Here is a 25,779-nt window from a genome sequence, read left to right as displayed (position 1 = left end):
GGTTTGTGGTGTTTCATTTAGAAACTAGGGCTAATCCCCCAGCGTTTCTCATCGGCTACCAATTTGCTACCAGCTAGCAAAAGCTTTCAGAGCAATTTATGTGGAAGGAGGAGATAAAAATCAGTGCCACCACTTCACCACCAATCTGCAGAGCTGCACAGAGCTTCCCAGCCAGACGCCGAGCCCAGCAGCGGGCTTGGAGTGATGGGGAAAAAGTGGGCGCTGCTAGCAAGAGCTGCTCTTAATGTTTTTGTCAAAATAATGGCTTTTCAGACTGTGAAAACAATGTTAGCAGAAAGGATGTATTATTCAGAATGTGCAGATTATTGTTGAAAGGGGGGAAAATACATTTAAAATTGATTTGAAATGAAAAGTTAAGCAATTGCTAGGAATGAAGCTATTTATATTGTAGTCTCAGTTTTCCCACTTTTCCTATTCTCTGCTCCTTTCCCAGAAGAAATAAAAGAAATAGCAAATAATGACTGGAAGTTACTGTAATGAAAGCCAGTTAAATAGGAGTATTTCCTTTTTTAATTAAAACCTGGAACTTCAGTGAAAATGCCTTAACATAATACATTTTTGTTCTTTTCACTAGTGTCTTTCATAGCAAAAAAATGTCCCTTGTCAGCTGTATTGCTAACAGTATGGATACATCTAGTGCATCAAAGCACAAGGTATGGTCTGTGCAGATACTGTACAGAGATGTTCCCTGGCCCTTGATTGCATCTGTACCTTCGGAGAGCCTGACCTGGCCATTTGCAGAAATCAAGACTTTTCCCCATCCTCCCTCTCTTGCTCTCTCTTTTTTTTTTTTCCCCTATTTTTAAAACATGTGAGTTTGGATCCTGACTCGAGCAGGTCGAGCTGGGATTTCGAATTCGCAGCCCAGTCACTCAGAATGTCAATTGTCTTCCAGGGCACTGCACTGTGAGTCCCAAGGCTGGAAGCTCTTTAAAAGACCGTCTGACTTTTAAAGGAACATTTGTGGGAGAATATGTATCTTTTAGGTCTTCCTGAATCTACCAAGTGTGACTGATTTATCAATATGCAACAAGTAAAGCTTATCTAAAGCACATCTTCTCCACTGGTGTTATAACACTTCATTAGAAAATGTGAAATAATTTCTAAAAGCGATGATTTCCATACCACTGCCAGCTAGCTCCCCCCTGCCTCGGCTTACCTGAAATATTAAGCTGGCTGCAGCGGATTTTGCATTCTGGGTCTGTGGCCAGGTGCTCTGCTGCCTAGTTTGGGGTTTTTGGCAATGAGTTGCACGATGGAGGCAGAGAACAGAGCTGTGCTGGTGCACTGTCCCCTGTCTGTGTCTCCGGTGGTGAAGGGTTGGTCCCTGTTAAGCTAATTCCTCGTGCTTTTATCCAGGTTCATCTGAAAAACTATCAGGCAATGGTGCTCCCCCTGCACCTTCCTGCAGGCATTCCCAAGTGCTTTGGCAGCCTGGGGTGCGCTCTCTGGCTCCTTATTTTAGCCAGCGTCTGCCTCTTTGCCATCCCATGCTCACAACGGTTCCTCTTCTGCTACGTGTGTTCTTTCCCTGCCTTTTTGACTAGTGGTGTTCTGCGTGCTCTGAGAAGTGTCATTACCTCGTTGTGAGATGGCTCCACTGAAACAGACAGGTGAATCCTTTATATCTGATTTTTGTAAGAATCATTTTGTTTTACACAGCTTAACATGTTTACACAGCTTAACATTTTTACACAGCTTAACATGTTTTTAGACTTCACATTGGCAAGTCTCTGAGGAAAAGGGCCATCTAGAGAGAAAACTCCCAGAAATATAGCTTGAGAAGATGGACATGAATTAGGAAACAGTACCAAAACCCATCCTGTGTGTAATTCCTTCTGTTCTCAGGTCACAGAGCTCTTATGCTTAAATTTATCTTACCAGCAGCCTTTCTCCCAGAAGAGGCAGTGCCATCAGCACTGTGTTCCTGCCTTGAGGGCCCCCAGGGCTGGGCATTGGCCTTTCCCAGAGCTCTCTCAGGCCTTGCCTGCGAGGCCGCTGCTGCAGCAGGGCAGCAGGCAGCTTCCTGCAGCCCAGCTCAGTGTGGGGCTGCCTGGCACGCCCTGGCAGGGCACCTTGCCGTGCTGCGGGGACAGGACAGGCTGAAACGATTTCTCACAAACACAGTGTGCCTAGTGCATGTCTTACCCATCCCCACATTGCTGGTTAGTTCAGAAACTGGCCTCTATCATGCAAAGCTATAAGCCATTTCCTTGATGATTTGGAAAGCTTTCAATATCCTGAGCCGCTTCAAGGACTGGCCTTTTCCAGCCAAGACACTGACGCTTAAAGATTTTTGCTAGCAGTCTATCCTGGCAAAGATTTCCACTTCATTTCCCAGCACACTACAGCTGAGAACCTATCTGTGCGTAACTCCTCATCACGTCTCCCCGATGACCCTCAGGTAGAAGTAGGGAGAGGAATGGGGGGGAGCGAATTTTGGCAATAATTGTATATATAAGAAGACAAAAAGAACGGAGAAAGGGAGAACGCACAGATTTCACACAGCAGAGGATTCCCAGCCTGCTGCTGCATATGTACGCATAAAAGGAAACGTGTGTGGAGCTAGTGGTACAGGATGGATGTGGTTAGGAAGGCAGACACCTCATCTCGCTGTGGCTGTAGACTTGTAGAGAGTTTACAAGCTCACCGACGTCTTTGCTCCCTCAGAGCACCAGTCACTGCAAGAGCTGTGTAAACATGGGTCCCTCACACTTCAATTCCACCATTTAACTTGGCTCCCCGAAAGCCATTCCCACTCGTCCATACACAGAGCATCAGCTATTGAAGGTGCTGAGCAATTGGAGCAGATGTCCTCTGTGCTGTGCACAGCCCCTCACACCTCCTTGCTGGGTCTGTGTGGTAGTGTTTGCTTTGTGGGAAGCTGAGGAGCAAGTTTTGCATCAGATGATGAAGTTGCAACAAAAAAGAGTGCTACATGTTACGTAATGGGAAAAGGCTCTGTAAATCTTCAGATGTCTGTGGGCCTTTTATTTCCTTTCCAAGTGGATGCTGGTGGTTTTCCCTTCAGCCACCAGTCAGTAGGGGATGGATGACTAAATGAACTACTGAACATGTTGATGACAGGGAGCTCTGGCCAGGTGCAGTGTCCCCAGCTATGCATGATATGTTTCAGTAAAAACAGACAAACCAAACCGACAGCATCGGTCTTCACTTTCAGTCATAACCTAGTGTGATGCTTAAAAACATTCAAACATCTCTGACTTAGTGGAAATCAGGTTCAGAAGTACATGTATAAAAGTGTGGTAAACAAAGTGGGTATTCACTGTGATTTGTAAGTGATGAAAATAATTAGTTTAACATTTTGGTCTAATTCTAGCCTTTTGGATAGTCCTCATGTTTTTTTGTTCGTTATTTTTTTTTTTTTTACTAGTACACACTAGCTGAAATGTAGAGGTACTGTAACAGAAAATCTCAATTATTAATATGTACTCAGTGCCTAGGATCTTTATTGAGCGTTTTGTGCTAGATTCTGTCACAGGATAGAAGCTGCTCTTGCTTATGAAGGACTTACAAAATGCGTATGTGAGGAAGAAGCAGATGGATACAGACAGGAAGAACGAGGTGTTATTTATTGGTATGCCAGCCATTAGTTTTCTTTTGTTGTTGCTTTGTAATTTCTGTACTTTTTCTGTATTTCTTCCTAATGCCAAGTAGCTGGTAAAACAGTGCAACAGGGACTGCCTTCCTCTTCTGGCTGCGAAGGTGGGAGACCCCCACACTCCAGCCCTGTCCTCTGAGGGGTGTCTGGTGCAAGCCTCCCTCTGTGGTATCAGATTTGGTTTTGGGGAAAACCAAACCTATTCCGGACTGTCTCTGAAAGGTCTTCTTGGGAGTTGCCTTGCTTTCAGGTGTTAACACACTCAAACACCAGTTTTCAGCACCGGGGAGCACATTTTCAAGAGCTGGTTTTTATTCAAAGAGAAATACAGTGTGTGTGTGTCGGATACAGAATCTGGAAGAAGTTTTGCTGCTTATCAGTAGCGCCAGCACTGCAAGTTCACACAGTCCCCTGCTGCCATGTGTGCAGCTCCCTTCTGTGCCCTTGGTATGGTAGGAACTGGAGGAATAAACAGTGCTGCAGGTCTGGCCAGACTTTGTGGTGGCAGAAAGGAGAGGGCTCGGGGGACGGAGGCGGACCAACTACCGGAGAAGCGAAATAAATGATAATGATTCAGAGCTCTCCAATTGTTGGATTTAAAAGTCTTTAGAAAAGCAGGTACTCTTCGTCCTGTTTTAAAGATGGTGGGATTGAGGGAAGGCCAGTGCTCCCAGCACAGCCGCCCTGGGAATTACAATAAAAGCTGTTAGGTTTGCAGAAATCGCTCTCCTGGTTAGTACCAGCTCAGAGATGGGGGAGTCTGGCTTCTCCTGCGTGGCAGTACAGAGCAATAACTGCTCAGCTGCTGCCAACGCTTCCTTTTAGCTGGTCCTTGTTAGTGGAGAGTTTGTGGTAATGGGAGTAATTAACACACTGGGAGTCATTTCTGTGTCCTGGAAGGGAACAGAAAGCCATCAGAGCAGCCCCAGACATGATTGCTCTGCAGGGTTATTTTCTCTCTCTCTTTCTTTCTTTCCATTGTGCTTGGGTTTTGATTTTTCTTCTTTGTGTTAAGAAAGCTGGAGAGCTGAAATGGTCTGTAAATTGCATTCCTGCTGAGCTTGGGCTAGGTAGGCTAGTTAAAGGTCACTCTCCTGGACTACATGGACTCCTCTCATGGGGTGGGGAGAGTGTTTAAGAAGGGAGTCGCACTGTCCCTTGTGGCTTCTTTAACCCTTCTTCTTCTGACTGACTTTGGGAGGCCCAGGAGGCGAGACCCTTGGAGGGTGGCTGTTACAAAACATTAACTCTTGCAGCAGCCAGGTGGCTGTGAAGTGTGAGGCTGTGCTGCCAGGGTCCTCTGCCTGTTGCTGAAATGAGCACGTTACAAGATGGCTCATATCCCTTCTGAGGCCACTGGTGGCATTCCAGCTGCGTATTGTGCATGAGACGAGGGCATGGGAGCTCAGCTCCCCCATGAATGATGACCCAGTTGGGTATTACAGTAAGCAATTATCCTTGCCTCCCCGGCTGAGAACTGGGGGCAGGGTGTTGTTGTGCTTTAACCTGGCAGCTTAGCACCACGCAACTTGCTCTCCCCAGCTGGGGTGCGGGACAGAACTGGGAAAGTAAAAGTGTGAGAACTCGAGGGCTGAGCTAAGGACAGCTCACCAGGTAAAGCAAAACCACACGTGCAAGCAAAGCAAACCAAGGAATCCATTCACTGCTTCCTGTCAGCAGGCAGGTGCTCGGCCACTCCCAACACAGCAGGGCTCATTGTACGTGATGGTTTCTTGGGAAGCCAAGCGCCACCACCACCAACGTCCCTTCCTCCTTCTTTCCTCCCAGCTTTTATTACTCAGCACAGTGCCACATGGCATGGGACACCCTCTGGTCAGCCTGGGCCAGCTGTCCTGGCTGTGTCCCCTCCAGCTCCGGGGGCACCCCCAGCCCTATCACTGGCAGGGCAGCACCAGATGTAGAGAAGTTCTTGACCCAATGTAAGTGCTGCTCTGCAACAACTAAAATATTGCTATGTTATTGATGCTTCTTTCTTCAAAGTTCCAAAACATGCCATTGTACAGGCCATCACAAAGAAAAATAACTCTATCCCAGCCAAAACTGTGACACAGGGAGAAGCAGGCAATGGGCTTAACATGCTTGACTGCAAACCAGGTGTCTGAGTACTGGGAAGTGAACCAGCCAACCACCACCAGATCTCAAGTGACAGGGTATGTGCATCTATGTTTCTTAGTCTGCTGGACGGGAACAAAGAGAGTCTAGCTTTTGAGTCTCTCTCTTTTTTTTTCTCTCTTTTTCTTTTAAGAGGACACTTTTAGATAGCAATCCTAGGCCTCCCCTCCTGAATGGTAGCATCTCCCGTTCTTGCATTTTGCTTTGATACGAGTTTTTTGCTACTGTCTCCTAGGGAGCTCTGCGCTGAATTCAGATAAGGAGAACTGAGCAAATCCATATTCACTTTCTAGCATGGAAAAGCTAAGCCTGCACATTATACCAGTGGTGGAAAAACAACAATGATCATAAGAGGATGTCCTCTCTTTGGGCTTGTGGTGGGGCAAAGGCATGTACAGTTCCCACAGAGATGTTGGAGACTGGCATGAATACTGTATCCCTAGAAACTATCCAGAAAAGGTCCCCAGGTGCTCTCTGTCACCCCCAGTCCCCACTTAGAAGATGCTGGTCTTCATCCTCATGTGTCTCTCTACCTCCAAGATAAAGGCCTAAAGCTCCCGTTTCCTCTTCCACTTCCCTCCAGCAGCATCATGTAAGATGCTGCCTCCTGTGAAGTTCTGCCAAGTTCAGCAGGAGCTGGGAGCGCTCAGCTCTTTACAAGACAAAGCACAATTTTCAACTGTGCTTGCAGCCACTTCACTGAGGAGAGCTCACCTTGCCTTATCCCTTCCTGACCCCTGCTAGCAGTGCAGTGCCACTAAGCCCTCCCCTGTGTGTAGCTGTCCATGTCTATCCCCAGCCCAGTTTATTCATCACAGCTCTGCTGGCACCACCCTGGAGTCCTCTCCAGCCCAGTAAGGGCTGAGCCAGAGTCCAGATTTATAGCTGAGGTGCAGATGCTGCTAGAGGAATTAAAAACTAAATTAATCTGCGTGGTTTTCTCTGGGCTTTTGAATTTCAGAGCTTCCCTGTCCCCTCTGAGTTCTCTGTAAATACCTTGCCGTGCATCGTGGCTGAAGAAGCTATGAGATCGGGAGGATTTTTGTCGTTCGTTCCCCACCCCTTTTTCTTTCCCCAGTGATGGTAGTGACTCATCGTGTCCCCATTTGCATTTTTCATTGGAGGTTTTATCTTCTTTTCTTTTTTTTCCCCTTCCTTCTTTTTTAGCCACAATTCAGCTGAGGATGGAGCATGCAGAAAGATTTCTTTGTATGAAGAACTCTCTCTGTGGAGCCCCACACTCAAGGCCTTAGCCAAAAGGAGCCTGTTCCTCACCAGAGAACTGGATGAGTGAAGACAGGCTGAATAAATACTATTAATTCCCCATTTCTCTGCCTCTGGCAAGCCTGGCTTTTAATATCAATTATTGATTGTGAATCTCACTGGCTCCTTTCAAGCAGCATATGTCACAGAGCCGTAATGATCTGGTTGCTGTGCCTTGAGCCGCCTGTGGGAGTGCCAATGGAAGCAGAGCCAGCACAGGGCCCTTCTTACCCCTTCGTAGAGCTCCTCTGCTTCAGTGGAGGCCAGGCAGAAGAGCAAAGCTTTCTGTTTTCTGCTTTCCTAGCAAAGGCAAGGACAAGGGTGAATTCACATCGGGTATAAATTTGTGGATCTTAGGCCACTAATGTATGTTTTTCACTCCACGTGAAGTATGGCATAATGAGCAGTTTTGGCTAAGGAAGGGGGTGGCAGCAGGGGACAGTGAGCGTCTCTGATCGGTGTCAGTGGGATTTTGTCCAGAATCCTGGAGTGGAGCGACAGGATGCGCGCAGGCTTGCACTGGGCTGCTGTGCTAGGGGTTTGCAAGGGAAGCCAGCCTGTCCCTGGCTTCATCCAACTCCATTATTCTTTCTGCACTAGAAATTGCTGAAAATTACGCTTTCACAACCAAAAAATCCATCCCCAAGCAATTAGCAGGCAGGGAGGGAGCTGGCGAAGGAGGGAGGGCAGGGAGCGACAAATCCATCTTCTGCAACCTTTCTGTGTGGCCGGGTAAGTGCGTGGCATGCCCAGCTTCCCTCTCCATCTCCCAGGCAGGTGCATCATGAGACGTTTGCAAAGATATTAACCCCACACCCAGAGTGTGCCAGTCAGTAATTATGGAAATTAGTTGGCAATTAGAAAATGTCACTCACTCTCCGTGTACAGCCGGTTGAGAGGCACTCTGATGTGGGTGAGACCCCCTCCTCGGGCTGCAGAGCGGGGTGGCTCCCACCCCTTGGTGTTGGTCGGCTGCCCTCCAGCTTGGGAAGGGGCCCAGAGGCTGGCAGCCTCCTCGGGAAGTGGTGCAGCCCCAGCAGCAGCCCCGTGAGTGGGAAGTTGGAATAGGGCAGGTGGGTGTGCTTCCTACAGCAGGTCCCGCATGTGCGAGGTGCTGAGCCGGCTGTGGGGCGTACGGGCTGCTCCACGGCGCAGCTCTCGGGGAAGTGCAGGCTGCTGGTGTGCAGCGGAGGTGACTTGCTGGCTACCTCATTCCTTCGGGGCAACAAGTCCTTAAAATGCTCTGCAAAGACCTCGCCTACTGGTCTGTTGAAGGGCTGATCGCATCAGCCTAGCTCTCTCGTTTCGTGCTGCTAGCTCACATTAAGCCTAAAATATAACCCAGCAAATACTGGTTGTGTTGCTTTTCCATTTGAGCAATAAGTGGAGCTGGAACAGGGCTGTTGCTGCTTCGTGCCTGGAAGAGGCGGTGACCATCAAGAAGTCTTTTTCTGTCAGATGTGTTCACACTGTGACAAAGTTTGAGATTTCTCAGAGATAATATATATAAGAAAATACTATGGGATTCTGTAGTTATTGTCCCAAATTGCAGTGCATTGCTATGGTAGCAGCGTGCTGCATGAGGCGGCTAGGGTAGTATTTATGCTAAAAATAAAATGGTAAGAGCAGAAAATTATTCGTTCTCAGTGTGTCTTGGAGGATCATTGTGGGGAACGGCTAAGGCACAGGTATGTTGTGTCAGGATTTGCTCTCCGAAGGTTCAGATTCAAGTCCTGGTCAGTGCTAAAACAAACGCTGGGGTTCCTTGCAGGCCCTGCTGCTGTGTGGTGAGGAGGAGCACGGCTCTGCAGGAGCCTCAGATGGCCCCAACCTGCTCACTGGGTGTGGGCAGCCTTCCCAAAGCCTGCACTGCAATGTCCAAAAGGTAGTGAAGCACCCCCAATTACTCCTGTATTTCATGATTTTTGTGTTGTCTTCATCTACCGTGAGAACATGGGTTCTGTCTTCTTTCAAAACAGATAGAGAAGGATTGCCCCGGATTCCCTCAGTCAACAGTTCTGTCCCTGTTTAACCATTTTTGCCTGATTTAAGTGTCCCTTGTTGACTGTGGCTTTGTCGGCACCTAACGAAGACGTATTGGTGTTACAGAGATCTGTACAGCACAGGCAGCCCTGCTCCCTTTCCTGCTCCTTGGAAACACCCCGAGGACTGAAGCATCCTGTGGGGACTGACGTTTCTTTGCACCTGTAAAACAGCCTGGGGCTGGGGGAGATTGGTGGCCCTTCTGTACAGGCATTTGGCCGTACTGGGGCATTTGTACCTCATCTGCAATTGCCAGGGGAGTGCTCACATGACGCTAGGATGTGCGCTGTGTTCTACTGGTTCTCAGAGAGTCAGTCCTTTAAAACAGGGAGAGCCGGGTGGCCAGACCAGGGGCTACCCCTGATGCAGGTGCTGCCCTGCCCAGGGGAATCGGGAGCTGCTGCGAGAGCCCTGGGGGCGGTGGGTGCAGCCCTGGGCTGAGCACAGCTCCGGCTGACGGAGCGCTGGGTGCTGCTGCGGTGCCGGTAACTGTTCCGGGGAGCCGTGAGCTGCCGGGAGCACATCGCTGGCTCATTTACACACATTATTATATTCCTATTCCCATCTCATCAATAATTCCGGGCTTGGGTCATCACTTTCTCTCTTCCCTCCCTCTCACTCTGTTCTCCTTCTCCATAAATCATGGGCTATTTTAGTGGACCCACTGGGGAGCACAGAGGAGAAAGGTGAATGGACAAGAGCCACATACTTTTTCCTATTCCTATTAGCTTCCCCCCCCGCCCCCTCCTTCCTCTGAAAAAAAAAACATGAATTGAGCCAACACTGTGATTATTGGGAAGACAGATGATTTTAGCATTTGGATCTGTTTTTTTTTTTTTTTTTCTTCTCCCTTTTACACCTCTCCTAACACCTCCTTTTTCCTCCTTCCATTCTCCCGAGCCAAGCTGTTAACAATTAGAAGGAATTATCTTCCCTCTGGTTTTGACTTGATTTTATTTGTGTTTATAGCAGTTTAGCTAACAAGCTCCACTCAGGCAGCTGCAGGGAACAGGCCTGGTTTCCACTGGGCACTGAAAGCTCACGTTACTCTCTAGCTTGCGGGTTTTCTTTTAATTGATCCGTTTTGTTTTGTAAGTGGCTTGGTTTTTGTGCTGGCTGAATTTGCCAGATTGGCAGCCCTGGAGACATACGGCTTCTGCAGGTCCCTGGGGCAGGTAAGGCAGAGGCCGTGACTGGGCGAGTTGTCCCCTGCTTTGCCTGGAGATTCTCTTCCACCTTACGCTCTGCCCTTAGCAGAGTTTTTAATGCACTGCCCGTTTCTGCAGTGTCTGGGGGTCACCTCCTTTGGAGCGAGGTGGGTGGCAGGGTTGAAAGGCGCCTGCTAGGAGCAACAGCCCCAGCCACGCTCATCGTTCCCAACACAAAACACCAGTCCCAAGCAAATGCTGTCTCACAATACCTGTGACCCAGTTTGTGAAATCTGTGCTCATGTTGTCTTCTGTGAGGTTGAAGGCCTTGATTCTCATCGCCTTCTTTTCTGCTTTGTATCTGTGCTAGCGTTAGCAGTTCTCAGAGCTTTTCTCATGCCCAGCCTGTGAACAAGCACCTGTGTTAATGGAAAACTTCTTTTTTTTTTAAAGCAGGATTTTCAAAGAATGAGCCTAGCTTTGTGCTGTCGTTACTTGTCATCTTAAAACATCCTCCTACCCTAGGCATACAGTCACCCACGTGCAAATAGGCAGAAGTGAATTATATCCCAGTGCTAACAGGTGTAGCTCCTGCTCGCTGAAGGCAGCTGGAATTGCTTGCTGTTAGCTAGGGGTGAATTTGGCCTTTTTGCCAAACCATTAGACCAAGGTAAGTGGTTAAGTGCTTAGACAGTTCTTATCATCTAAGCTACAAGTTTCCTATCATCTAAGCTGCAGGTTGCCATATATAATTTGCATAGCACATGTTTCCAGGTTGCGAAGGTCCCTGTTAGAGCCTCTGAAGTGTGCAAGACATGTAAAGTAAAAGCAGCTATTGCATGACAGCCTGACAGCGGGGTTGTCTTCTCTAAAACTTGCTTGGTGTTCTAGGAAGTATAATGAAAGCAATGGAAAGGGAACTTTGGTTAATATCCTTCCTTGCCCTGCATCAGCTCGTAGACTCTAAGGGATTGTGGTCTTTGCCCAAAGCATTGCCACTGAGAGGTAATTGCTAATGAGGAAACTTCAGCAACGTTTCTCTCAGTAAAGTCACATCCAGGGGGGTAAAATCCTTTGGTGTATTTTTTCGTTGCCCAGTGTTGTGGTTTGTGCAGATCCCTTGGTGAGTTCTCTGTCTGGTCCTCTTAGTTTTGATGATGTGGATGTCCCTGGTGCTTTGAGGGACTGTATAGCAGACTGCAGGCCTGAAGAACTGGCCAGAATATCAAGAAATGTAAATGAGTTACTAGACCAGACCTTAATAAGCTTCATGGCAAAAGTATGGCTAGTAGTGGGATCAACCTTATCTTTTTTTTTTCTTCCCTTTACCCCACAGGTCCTGCAAGCTCTCTGAGTGCCAAGCAGTGAATTATGGGCTGGATTGCCACCAGTTCACCATGAAGATTGGCTTCACTTTTGCCCTCCCAAGGATCACGTACTTTATGAATTCACTTTCTCTTCCACCTCACTGCCCCCTCCGTCAATATTGTCATCACTTCTAGGAAACCAGAATCTGAGGCTGGGGCTTTATCCCGGCCTTTCCTCCCTCCCAGGAACAACCAGTGTCACCTTTGTGTTCTACCAAAACAAACCACCGTGGGTTATTTTGCCCTTCATGAAAGTACACCAGCTGGAGAAGTACCTTCATATTCCCTGTACTTCTGAGATAAAGGCCTCTGGATCCTAAAGGATAATTGAGATCTTTGCTTGGAGAGGAGACATTTCTTCTCAGTCACGTGCCCTTGCTATCTCTCTTCCCACCTGCTCTCCCTCCCTCTGTCAATCTGTGCTCTCCTTCTCTTCCGTTGGATTTAACAGATCCCGTGTTGACTGCTGGGGTTCTCCTCACAGTAGCGTGGCTTTTGTTTTTCTCCTAGTGAAGAGCAGATTCTTGAAACAATGGGCTTCACCCTCCACTCCGTCTACTTCACCTTGAAGGTGAGTTTGCTGCTGGGCTCCTTGCTGGGTCTGTGTTTGGGTCTGGAGTTCATGGGCATCCCCAACCAGTGGGCCCGCTACCTCCGCTGGGATGCCAGCACTAGGAGTGAACTCAGCTTCCAGTTCAAGACCAACGTCTCCGCTGGGCTGCTCCTCTACTTCGATGACGGTGGTGTCTGTGACTTCCTCTGTCTGTCCCTTGTCGATGGGCGCATCCAGCTGCAGTTCAGCGTGGACTGTGCAGAGACTACAGTGATCACAGACAAGCAGGTCAACGACAGCAACTGGCACTTCCTGATGGTCAGCCGCAATCACCTTCGGACAGTGCTAGTGCTGGACGGTGAAGCCAAGCCAGGCGAGGTGCGTCCCCAGCGCCAGTACATGAATATCGTCAGCGACCTTTTTGTGGGTGGAGTCCCACTGGACATCCGTCCTGCTGCCTTGACCCTTGATGGCGTTCTGAGTGAGCCTCCATTTCAAGGATTTATCCTGGATCTGAAATACGGCAACTCTGAGCCGCAGCTCCTGGGCAGTCAAGGGGTCCGACTGGAAATGGAAGGGCTCTGCGCAGAAAACCCCTGTGAAAATGGTGGCACTTGCTTTCTTCTGGATGGCGAGCCACACTGCGACTGCTCAGCCACTGGGTATGCTGGCAAACTGTGTTCTGAAGGTAAGAAAATACATTCGTGCTTCCCCTTGGTCTTTATGCAGTCCAAAGAGTTAATTTGTCACTTAGCAAGGCTGTGGCTGAGCTTTTATCCCTGCTGGTGGCTATCAGAGGAATTAAAGTTCCACCATTCTTTTTCTAGCAGGAAATAGTGAAACGGGAGTAGATGAGCAAAATTGCAAAAAGTGCCTTTTTGAAAGGATGCTGCACTTGTAGCATGGGCAGATTTTCATCAGCAGCTTATTAATAAGGGTAGAAAATGTGAATCGGTGAATACAGAAGTACCCTGTCTTGATGCTGATACAAGCATTGGTAAGAAATGATCATAGCTATCTGGATTTGTTCCACAATTTGGTGGCCCTGAATGGAGTGTTGGTAAATTGAGCGAAGTGTTGGTAAAAATGAGCATTGTGTGTATGGCTAACGTAACTGCTTGACGGGACACTGCGAAAGTTAGGCCACCTTTGGTGTAAGCTGTTGCTGTCTGTGGAAGCCTCATGCTCCCTTTCAATTATTTGCATACTAATTGCTGAATGGCACCTTGATTGTTTTAGCATCCTTGATTAAATTGCTTTGAGACATGCTTAATGATCTCTTTTAATATTGCAAAAGGAAGAGGGATTTGTAGCCATTGTTTCATACTACTTTTTAAAATTTCAGTCCAGAAGGCTTAAGTAATGCAAACTGCATAATGAAGTGTATTTCAGGGTTCTTTCCTCGGCGTTTAGCAGTGCCATGGTAATTAACTCTGTATGTGCAAGAGACTTAAGTAAGTCAACTGGAAATCACAGTGTGAATTCAAGAATCTTATCACAGCATTTTTTGACATTTGGGTTTAAACACAACAGTTTGAGCTTCAGCCAAAGATGAAACTGGGTAAGAAGTGTCCAATCTGAAGGGAAAAAAATGAATTTTTGTCAAAATGGAAATACTCGCATTAATATCTTACATATCATAACTACCATCCCTTACTTCTTTTGGGAATGAAAGTGAATTAACTGGAATTTAATAAGTGGAATGTGAGAGGTGCTGAAAGTAATGTGTACATACTGCTGACAGGTAAGCATAAAGGCAGTCAGTACCCCCACAGAAATACCATGGTAGAGGAGCAAGCACACTTCTATAGAAAGAGAAAGTTTGGAAAATAAACATGACATCTATATTTGCATTAATTTTAAGATGCTATTAATGATAGAAGAAAAAATGTCTTTATATACAAATATAATAATAATATACATTACCACTGTACATAAGTCATCATTCTTGACCAGAATAGCCATCTTAGAGACAAGACTAATATGCCTTCTGGGATAACATCAGCTGTATGTGCTGTAGAGATCTATAGTGTGCTGGAGAAATACCTCCCTAATGCCAGTTTCCAGCATTTTTCAGGTACAGTAATAGAATTTGATGCATTTATTAATTATAAATAAAAGTTTAAAGTACCAAAGTGCAACAATAAAATCACTTTCAGAATGACTGGTGAGGGACTGTCTACAGTGCTTTTCCCCCATATTTTTCTCCAAGTTTTCCAAACTAGACTTGTATCTTTAGACTCCAAGGCTGCTTTTTCCCCATTTTTTTGGTCAGCACCCATCTGGTCCATATCAGTAATGAGCCAGAACTGTTTCCTGTGATTGAACCATGAAGCATGTGGAGCTGGTGAGACTGCTGTTTGTGACTGAGCACTTGAATAACTGGGCTGCGGGGCCTGATCCTCATATGCTTACAGAGCAGAGACACCTCTTGTCTAAATACAAGTTTTGGGTGATGGAAGATCACAAGAACCACAGAGGCATGTGGAGCCTGAGTTATAAAGATACAAGCCTCTTTATGCTGCTGGGATGATGGATCAAGATTTCAGAGGTCAAGACATCAACAGCATATGGTTTTCATCAAATGTCTGGGGAAAATCCTGTAAGTGAGCGAGGCTGCCATACACGCACCTGTGGGGACAATCTCAAGGCTCTGCTGGTGGGATTTCTGTATTTCCTGGGTGGGTGGAGCGAGATGAAATGCATCTTCTAATGAAACCAGGGATATTTCTGCTGTAGAGATCACGGATCAAGCAGTGCTATTGTTACCTTTTGAAGCCATGCGTCACCACTGCTGTTTGTTTCCTCTAGTGATTCATCAGTTTTCAGCCCAACCTTCTATTAAGAGTGAGCAAAGAAGTTTGTCACAATGTACCTTTTTTAATAAACATTTTTAACTCACTGTTAGCTGTCTCTGTTTTCTCACACATACGATGCTGTGCAGAGAACTTTTCCAGTGGAACAAATGTATAGATTTCCACAAGCAACTACCACTTTGTCCAGTCCTGTTTTTTCTTGTATTACTTCATGGTGTCTACTTGGTTTATGTTAAAATTTTATAATCAGCCTTGTTTTCTGCTCCCTTTATTCTGCAGCATTGGTGATTTCTGTGTGCTAAATGCTGCCGCCCAAAAATGTTACAGTGTCTGTGTAGACTGTGAGAAGGGGAAAAATAGAAGAAAAGCTGTTCAGTAAGTGGAAACAAGCAGACAAAGAAAAGTGGCAAGGAAACTAAAAATGAACCAAATGAAGTAAAGCTACCTTTTTGTTTGAGTTTGACAAACTTAGCCAACTTCAAAGGTGTTGCCTTGCAGTTGCCTGAATGTGGCAGGACCTCCATTGATTAACAGTAGGATGTGCTAGGAACAGCAGGACTGGATGCAGGCTCTTCCTGCCTGTGGCTTGATTGGCCATTAACCATCTTGTATTTTCTTTGTTTGCTTTGTTCCAAGAGATTGAAATGTTTGTCACTGAAACTATTGCTTTTTGTTTTATTTCCTTATCCTGCCTCTAGATGGTTGCAGGAACTCTGTTCAACGTGGTATTTTGTTCTCAGTCTCGTTTTCAGAAGAGACATGCTCTTTCAACTGCACATCAACTCCCCTTTTGGGGAAGATCTTCAACTCCATTACAGTATTTACTAGTCTGCAGTCCGTGTGTGTATTTTCATTTGGTCTTTCTCTGGCTCTTTTACTGGGAACTGATGGGATCCAATCAATACCAACTGTTTGAACAGCTAAATGCAGTATGTACCTTTTTAATAATGACTTCTCTTGACAGGGTCTAGGCCATTACTTGGCTATTGACTGATACCTATGTCTGCAGATGGTGAAACCACAGCACAATCATCTATTCTGTGGCCAGATAAATAAAAAACAAATAGAGAGTGGAACCTCCTGATCATGTACTGTGACGGAATGAAGCTCCATTTGCAGTGTTAGGGGTTATTGTGATGCAAAGTGAAGTTACAGTGAGCCTCAGCAGAAAGCAACCATTCCACACTGAGACAGCACTGTAAATTCTGCCCAGAACATGCCCCAGTGTGCAGAATGCTTTTTAGCTCCTATTATGCATGCAGAGTTGCCAGGATTGTGTATGTCCTGGTAGCTACATGCCCAGATGGGTGGCTGAGCTGATCATTGCTGGTCACTGAGAATTATGATTTGTGTGCCTGACTTTATACCATGGGTGTGCAAATGTGTGCACACTTTGGAAGATCCGGCCGTTTTGAATAAAATGTGATACTATTTTTATTGCAGTTGGAGTAAACCGGTTCATTGAACCTGACAGCTCTGTAGGGTACAAAGGATGGCTGATTTGAGTAGCAATTAATTTGTATGTTTCTGGGCAATAGTGGCATTAGACATGAAAGCTGAAGTCAGAGACACCTTCCCCTCTAATAAACCTCATCAGTCTCCGTGAGATCAGGCGGCTGCCAAGACAATGAGGTTCCTGTAGAATTTGAGCAGCACAGAGAGATACATTCATGTCAGGGGAAAAAAAAAATAAAATAAAACAACCCAGAAAACACAAATCAAGAATGTTCTCCTTCCCTACGCAAATTTTGCCAACAGTGCTGCTGTAGCAGCCAGCTGCGCGTGCTCACATCTCCCGTTCAGGACCACGCCACCTTGCTTAGGCTGCTAGAAATTCTCTTCCTCCGCCATCAAGGTGTGGAGGGTGAGTTTGAGTGCAGCATCCTACATACAGCAGGGGTTTGGCCCACGACCTCACCCCTCTCCTAGGCCTCTTCTGGACTTGGTGGTGAAGGTGAACAGAAGATGTGCTTAGATGTGACATTAACTCTGCTTGTAGTTGCAGAACCAAGACGTTGATGTGATCACCAGCTTCACAAAGCACCATGCTGAAGCCTTTGTGTTGCCTGCAGGGGCTGTTTCTAAACGAAGCCTGAATAGGGGCCTGATTGCACCTCTTCCCTTGATTACAGAGCAAGATTTCCTGGGGATGCTGCCTGCTGAATGACAGAGGAGCCCGTTGCTCTGTAATTATCACACTTTTAACTGCAGCGGGAACAGATTTTTCTATAGCCCCTCAGCTTCGTTTAAAGAGACAAGTTACTGCAGGATTTATCCTCCACCTGCCCCTTTGGAGCAGCCAGTTTTGGCTGCATCTAAAAGGGCTGCCAAGCCTTCCTTGTGAGCACCGTATCTCCCCGCAAGCCACCCCGAACTCGGTAACGCTAAGGGCTAATTTGGCGCTTTGCCATGAGCCTGATGGGTGCACTTAATTTGCATATGCATTTACATACATTTTGTAATCAGAAACAAATGAACATGACCATAATATTTGCTTCCACTTGCATATTCCTTGATAGATGAATATAAATTGGTTGTCGGTGGATTCACCAGCAATAAACAGCTGCAGCCCCTCCATTTGGTCTTGTGCTCTGCACTTCCAGGACAGCAGGCAGCTCTGGGGGGCCCAGATCTTCACTCACCAGTGCAGAGCTCCAGAATTGATGGTCTCCAAGGGCTGTGGAGTAAACGTTGCAAGAGGCAAAGCTGTTCTTTTATGGCACGTCCTATGCCCCAGCTCTGGCCATGAGCAGAACACCGCTAAGAGCCCTGCTCCTGACGAGCCCTGCTCCTGACATAGCTCTGCAGCAGCAAGTTTATTTTTTCCTAGCTCCTTCTCTTGCTCATTCTTCTTGGATTAAGTTCATTTGGTTCTATTTAAAACAGTAATTTTTTTTTCCAGTCTGGTTGTAATTTTTTGATGCAACGCCAGATGGGCACCAGAGAAAGATGATGTGTTAAGATATTAATTAATGTTTGCAAAGTGCTTTGAAACTCCAAAGTGCAGTTTAAGCGTTGCTTGTTACTCTTAATAATGAACACCAAAACTGAGCAGGAGCCACAGAGTTGGGATCCAACACACCCCTCCACAGAAGCGGCCCAGGTCCCACCTCCCCTGCCCAGCGGGGACTGCGGCAGCTCCAGGCCTGGCCGGGTTTGCTTCCTCCCTCCCCTACTTCTGATGCAGGGGAGCCGCAGGGAGATGGCAGGCACCCGTAGGAGGCATGCTGCCGGTTCGGTCTCGCTGCAATAGATGCTGACAGCTATATTCTTCTTGTTTCATTCTTCTGTATTATAGATGACCATGAGGCTACGGTCCTTTTCTGCTTGAGTGCAGATCAGCTGCAGCCCTCAGGCAGCAGACAAGTTGTAGCCCTCAGTCAGGCTGAGCCTGGGCATCGCCCCTACTGAAATGAGGCAAACTGCAGTTGGAACAGAAGCAGACCCGCTTGGTGGGAGCTGGTGAAGGGTGAGAGCAGTTTGTAGGCGAGGAGGAGGTGGGACTGGGGTAAAAACAGGATGAAAATGTTACTTTATTAAAGAGTAAGCCATAGCTCACAGAGGCTGTTTCCAGCAGCTATTTAGTCCTGGTGTTACCTGCCTCACAGAGTAAGAGAGCAGTTCTTGGCTGGCTCTGAGAGGACATCTGAATGGGCTGAGAGAGCTTCTGGAAGACTGAATCTTGCTGGAATTTAGATACCAGCTCCCTCTGTCAGCTTGCAGACCAGCCCAGTGGCTCCTGCTCCTTCCCAACCTGTACACAGCTATGACCTAAACTGAATTTTGGGGTGTTACTAAGAAACTATTCAAAAGAAATAAAAAGAACTCAAAAATTATGAAAATGAGTGGAGCCAGAAATTTCTCTTTCCAACTTAGGGAAAGGAAGGGTGGGGAAGATTACTTGATTTCAGGAGGAAGGTTCATTTTCCTTTGTTTTGCCCTGGAAAAAAAGCAAAAAAAAAAAAAAAAAAAAAAAAAGTGTTGGCCTAGTATTACTGTCCAGGCTTCTGCTGAGCTAGGCAGCCTGTCACGGAGGTCAATCAGCAGTAAATACAGCCCCAAGCAAGACAGCACATGCTCTAGCCTTGCTTTCATCCGCACTCCACGATGGAGCGTGCAGGTCATTTGCCACAGGGTAACTTTTGTTAAGTTCTGGTGGAAAATGGGGGGAGCTAATCCTCCTGGAAACCTAGAGGATGCTGGCAACCGCATGAGAAACCTGCAGGGAAGAATCGGAGGAGGACGTCCGCCCAGCAGACTCTGGCACTGCTGACAGAAGATGGACCTCGGCACGTCAGCCTCGGCACTGAGCGCTCCCTGGGCTGGGAGGAGGTGGTGATCCACGTGACGAAATGGTAGAGCAGCCACCTGTCCTGGCTGGCTTCTGATCTCACTTCACCTCTTGTTCCTTTGCTGACCCACTTTGAACTCGATGGATAGCAAAGCTTCTCTCCTGCTCCTCTAGAAAGCAAGGCAACTGCCATGTTATTGCTGTCCAGAGACAGCAAGGTGGTTTTGGGGTGTATGCGTGTGTCTCTCCCACAATCCTTCATTGCAGACAAGCCTACTGGTGTTGTAAACCCACCCTGCAGAGCAAAACATTTCCCCTTGCTCTACCTGTGAACGGGTCCAGGAGCTGACAGCTGGGTGCAGAGCAGCCCAAGGGCTGAGGCAGGTAGGTGTGAGATGCAGGGAGAAGTCACAGACTGCTTGAAGCCATTTTGTATTTGAGTGCATTTGTTCTGAAACAGGGCAGGGACCTGAGTACACTGATTTCTTACTTTATGTTGCTGATGGCATTGCTGGTAGTGCTGTTTCAGCTGGCCTGACCCTGTCTACACATGCAGTTGCTCACCCTGTTATCCTGAGAGAAGGCCAGGATGCAATGCATGAAGGAAGGGGATTGGTGCAGCAGAACTTTTATCTTTGGCAAGAAAGGGTGGTGTGCTCATTAAGGCATTAGTTGAGCACCTGAGACTAATTTCCAGTTCTGCCACAGACTTCCAGCATCCCTGGGATGATTTTCTGGCAGACTGAAGGACTCAGGATTGAATCACCTGAGCTTACTTCAGAGGGGATATGTACTGGGTTTACCCTCTGTGCTTCATTTCCCATATCAGAGGTATGTAGCCAATGGGTCTTCCTATCTTAGTTATTAAGGACCTCATACCATGCTGTATGACAAAGATAGAGCCATATAAATAGCAGGACAGGTAAATTATGATAATTCATGAGCACCCAGTACAGTGACCTGGTTTGACTGACAGTTTTCTGACTTGGCTTGCAGTTAAGAATTAAGGTAGCTTTCCTTATTGAGTAAACCGTGACTGAGGAGTGTTCCTCTTCTTTCCTTTTGACTGAAATCCCCCAGTTCTGTGCAGCTTTGTGCATTGTTATGCTATGTGTGCTTGGAGCCTTCCCAGGCCAGGCTGCAGCTGCGCCACTGAAGACAGAGCCCCAGCAGCAGTGTAGGCTGTTGGGTGACACCAAGCAGATGCTGCGCTGCAGGGTGCTGATGGGAGCGATAGGAGAAGGAGAACTTATGACTTTTTTCATATGCGTCCCATGTGCTCCACTGGCTCTCCCCAGATGCCCTCTGTCACGATCCCCAGGCGCTGATGAGATGCTTTTCCTTGCGCGGTGCCCCACCTCTGCCTACCTGTCTGCCTTGGTGCGCTCCCCGCCATGGCTGCTGCTTCCAGCCTGGCCCCTTTCGCTCTCCATGCTCAACTCAGCTCGACCTTGGGCTGTCAGGGAAAGCATGGAGGGTATAAAAGGCCACTAGAGCAGAATTGCAGAGTTTGCTCTTCCTCTGTTCTTGCATAAATCATTGCATAAAAAGCAGGACAACAGAGTAGAACAACTCTGGGTAGTTTTTGAGTGCTTTAATTAGTGCAAAGGTGGCCAGTGTTTTGTGTTTCTACGGCACCGGAAAGGAAAATAAAATCTTCTTGCTGTATTTCTCCTCCTGTAAACTCTTGCCATCACAAGTCTAACTGCTTATGAGATTTAGCTGATACATTTATGGCTGATCTGCAGTTTGCTACGTAGGCCAAGGGTGGAAGGGGTGCTTTGTTACCAGGATTTGCTCTTCGGGTGTGACCTCCCTCTTCTTGCTCATGGAATTCAACCAGTAAAGTAACCTGAGAGAATATGATGGGCTGGGTTTGGCCCTGAGTATTTGACAGAGACTTGTATCAGAACAGAAGAAACAGTTCACTGGCGGATGCAGAAATCGTAGGTTAAAACCTGACTTCAATCTCTAATGCTGCTGGCATGCCCCAGAGCTTACTTGGCTGCTGCTTATTCAGAAGCCTTTCTCAGACAGCCTAGTCCCATGGGTGGATTTTCATTTCTTCTCAGTTTGTTGCCTTAGTACTCGAGAAAAATGACACTCTCTGAGTTTCCCAAGCCTCTGGTGTGTCTCTGCACACGTGTTTGATTTTCTGGTCTTTCCTGCTGCTTCCATCCTGCCAGCTCAGCTTTCAGGGCCAGAGTGCCTCTCAGTACCTTTCTCCTCAAGGCAATATAGGAGAAATCCGAGGAGCTCAAGGCAGGTTTGTCCGCTGAGGCTGCTCAGAAACCACAGCTGAAGCAGAGATGGCTAGCAGAGATGAGAGCAGCTTGTGTTGTGATCTGTGAATTTCATAGCTCAGTGGTGTTTGCAGCTAAATTCCTTAAGCTCCTTTCTGTGTGTGGCTGAAAATATATTGCTTATATTCCCCCAAGATTTTTTTATATGGGGAAGAAGCCTGTGGTATCATTTCTTAATAAATTGCTCTTAAAAACAAAACAAAACCACCACCAACAAAAAGGTGAGCCTGGTGAAGAGGAAAGGAGAGAAAACCGAGAGATTAAATTGCTTGTCTAGGACCACCTGAAAGACAAAGCCGGGAAAGTAGACAGAATTTTTGTGTTTTGTCTTCTGTCTTTTGCCTTGCCCTCTGTGGCTCCTGCTAGAGCTGCCCTGGGACTTGCGGCTGTAGGAAAGGGTTTGCTGCATGAAGGGAATGCCCTGCCCTGTGTGATTCCAGCCAGACCTTTGGTGGAGCAGGGGATCTGTGCAGGTTCCTGTTATTCAGATAGTTTTGACTTAAAGGAGAATAACAGCAGATCAATGAGCGTTTTAAAGAAAAAAAAAAAAAAAAAAAGAAAAAAGAAGATAGATTGGATATGTTGCCATCAGGAAGCAGGAGCCTTGTTACGTCTGTCACAGAGGTATATTTATATTAGTGTCAAAGATGAGGCATGACTAATGCGAGCGTGTCCAGCTTAAAATTTGCTAGCTCTGGTACTGGTGGCTGTGTGATCATGGCAGCATGGAAGGCAGGCATGGGGTGATAGTGGTATGGCTGTAAGTTTCTTACTGAGTAGAAGAAGAAGAAATAAAGTTTTACAAGAAAATATTGGATGTTGCAGAAAATGGCAAAATCTGCTTTTCAGAGTTCCTCTAGTGGGCACTGCACTGTTGGAGATTTTTTTTTTTTTTTTTTAAATTAAAAATAGAACAACAAACATTAGGATGTTGAAGATCAAATTATAATTTAGGTTACTGGCTTAGTTGTTTCCTCCTGAAGTCTCTATTTTCTTTTGTTACTTCAGCTGAAATGCTCAGCTGCAGCAATGAACACATCTACAACAAACTCCAAGACCTGCTGGGCTTAAACAAATATTGAGCATCCACACCTAGGCACTTTACTTCACATCTTGCAGTTAAATCTGTAGGTAAGGCAGTCTGGTTTTTGACTGCCCTTATCCTGTGGCATGTTCTACTGAAAGACATGGGAAGCAACGTTTAGACTAGCTAAGGCACATCACAATAAGACAGCTTGGAAATGTTTTTCCTCAACAGAAACAGTGTTTTCATTCAAGTCAAAATATTTAGAAAAACACTGATTTTGATGATAGCAGAAAAAGATTCATTTTTATTTCATAGAGTTTTTGGATTCTGACTTTGTATAAAATATAATCTGTATCAATTGTCCATATATTTCTACCTTATTTTGTAACTTATTAGCATCATTGTCCCTAGTGAGCACATTAATGATACATTGCTAAAAATTGGAAGTGTTTTAAGGAAGAAACATATGCTCCTACACCAACTAAAAAGCTCTAATGAAACCCTGTGGACCGAATCCCAATCTGCTATAGCTCTGGGAGCTGTAAGTCCCAGAAGTGGAGGCAGAAGGAAAGAACCTAGCACAGGTGAGACTTGACCAGAGAGGAGAAGTTTTCCAGCTCTCAGTGAGGGGAGACTGGAGCACAGGTAGGGTGATGAGACACATTGATGCCCTTTGAAACCTCCCAGCAGGGAGGAGTGGTGTAAATCCATGTCCTCGTTTAAGGTCATATAAGGTGACAGATCTATAGGTACTGGTGGTTGTCAAGAACTCCACTAAATGAAGGGCCTGAGGAATGAACTTGGGTGGATAGGACTTGGGTGGGTTATTCCCCATACGACAGCTCAGATGTCCCAGTATAACTGAGTAGTGCAGCCTCTCAATAGAGACAGTGAAGGCAGCAAGGCTGCCTACATTAAGAAAGAGCCACAACTGCTGATTCGAGAAGTTGGGATGGTCAACAGTTTCGTCTTTAGCTTTTTAATGTGTTGACTTGAACCCAAGCAGTTTGCAATGTAGCTGGGCCTGATGACTGGGCATTGGACATTTCCAGAGAAGAGCATAACAGATATAACAGATACCTGTCCATTCAGAATTTTTTATTTTTTATTTTTAATTGCAGCCACTCCAAGCTGAGATTTGGGCTGGATGAACAAGGCTCTGCCTTGGAAGATCTCTTGGGAATTGCACTCGTATGGCATGACAGCCATTCTTGAGCTCTGGGACATTTTCCCTGTCATTGCCACTGCCAGTATGGAGTCTCCCAGTTTGCCTGAGGCAAAAGATATCTAAACCAAAGTACTCAGTAACAGATCCTCTATCTCAGGAGAACAATTGGCTGTGATTTCAGACCTCATTTGTCAATGGTGTTTAATTATAGCCCTGCTACCACTTACAGTGGAGGTCACTGCTCTGTTGTAGGTCTATTTAATGCTCCCTCTGGCCTTAAACATCTATGAACCTATATTCCACTATTTAGGGATATTTGTAACAGTCTTCACTGGTTTTCCTCCAGAGCTGAAGTTGCTTAAGTTTCTTCTTGTTTACTTGACAAAACGTTGTTGTGGAAAGCAGACTAAAATAATTTAAGCTACTTTTCAGGTCTGGGAGTGAGACAAAATGTTTAATCTGTTGTATTTTCCAGGCGTACACCTGCCCAGTTGTTTTCTCCTTGTGAAGGATTGACTCTGCTGCAGAATGTGTGTACATCAACTGTTTGAACTTGCAGATACAGTGTCATTAATGAGCAGTTGTATGAAAAATACATCAAATGTATAGATCATTCTACATTTTTTTTTTACACTTAATGGTATTCACCTAAAAATTAACCTCATACGCTATGTACTTGTTAGCCAGTCAAAACCTTCATTCATACTGATGAAAGATGTGCTTAAATAAGAACTAAACCCAAATCTACTTAGATTTGTTGGTCTTCTTTAAAAAAAATGCTACTTTTAATTCCCAGTTTGAAAAGTGACCCAAGCACCTTGGAGCTCTGAGACTGACTTGGGCTTCTAAATAGTAATTTTGATCATTTAACCTTCGTATAGCATTTATTTCCATCCTTTTTCACCTCTAGAGGTTTGGCCTGAACAATTTTTCTGCTTGAGATTCTTTCCTTGCCTGTGTGCCTTTAATAATTTTAATGAAATGATACTAACTAAAATCAAGACCATTCAAATTTTTCCTTTTAAAAACTGAGTGAAAAAGGAAAATTAATTGCAAAAATCCTGCTTTAATGTGGCACTAAGGTTGTGAATTTCAGAATTAAATGATAGTACCTGCTACAATCAAAATGCCACATGGCATCCATTCAAATGTGCTTCAGGCATCCTGCACTTGAATTGTGTGCAAGGCAGGAAAATAAAAGAGCTAAAATGCTGTCAGGTTAATAATAAATTGTGCATACATGTGGCACATTTCATCAGAGTATTCCTAAGCATCTCACAACTACTGATAAATCAGTCAGCCTTCACATCACTCCACCACACAGCGAAATGCATGTTATCTCCATTTTACTGATGGCAAAACTGAGAGGCAAACAGAATGTGATTTATTGAAGGGTATCGTGTCAGAAGCTGCCTGAGGTGGGATTGGAATCCAGAATGCTAAATCCTAAGTATTAAACAATATAGTAGTTTATCTAGTTTCTTCCGAGTGTGCTAGAAAAGCCACAGAATACTGTGGTTTACATTGAATGTGAAGCTAAAAATGGAGCTTTGGATTTTAGGGATTCTTGTAAAATTTCAATTGATTGAAATTTCAAAGAAAGATCTCTTTTTATTCTGTCTGGTGGAATGGATTCTTCATATCCAATAAGCTCTGCCCTTTGTGGCTGTTGTCACATAACTGTCAGCTGAAACCGTCTTGAACCAGCTTGTTCCCTACCCCTTGCTAGGGTGGTGCACTATTTAGGCTAAGTCTGGCTATGCTTTATAGTTTCTTCTATCTGGTATAGGTTTATAGTCGCTAATGAGGATCAGGAGATTTAAAGCAGTTTTAAGTGGTTTTGTCCATTTTTGGCTTATGGGCTCCTCATTAAAAATATAAAAACTAGAAACAGAAAAGCCAGTTTCTTTAAATGTTTCCAGTCGAGAGATGTTTATGATTTCACCAAAACAATACAAAAACAATAAAATGAAACACTCATTCCAAGTCTTTGAATGTTTTACCGAATATCACCTTGGATGGAA

The 25,779-nt window shown here is 45.8% G+C and overlaps 1 protein-coding gene across 1 annotated transcript in view; it reads left to right on the top strand.

Moving 5' to 3' along the window:
- Positions 1-12,129: 12,129 nt before the first annotated feature.
- The window catches only part of NRXN3 (neurexin 3), a gene marked incomplete at its 5' end in the record, with an annotated part of 932,654 nt that continues 919,004 nt past the window's right edge, over positions 12,130-25,779 (top strand). Inside the window, one exon of the mRNA XM_084286893.1 lies at positions 12,130-12,838. Within this exon, the coding sequence (XP_084143019.1) occupies positions 12,130-12,838 (709 nt within the window). The remainder of the gene's footprint in view (positions 12,839-25,779) is intronic.

This window comes from Netta rufina, assembly GCF_964035555.1.
Source record: "Netta rufina genome assembly, chromosome: 5".
Classification (NCBI taxonomy): domain Eukaryota; kingdom Metazoa; phylum Chordata; class Aves; order Anseriformes; family Anatidae; genus Netta; species Netta rufina.
The sequence above is the reverse complement of the archived record's forward strand: the minus strand, read 5'-3'. Positions and strand labels throughout refer to the sequence as shown.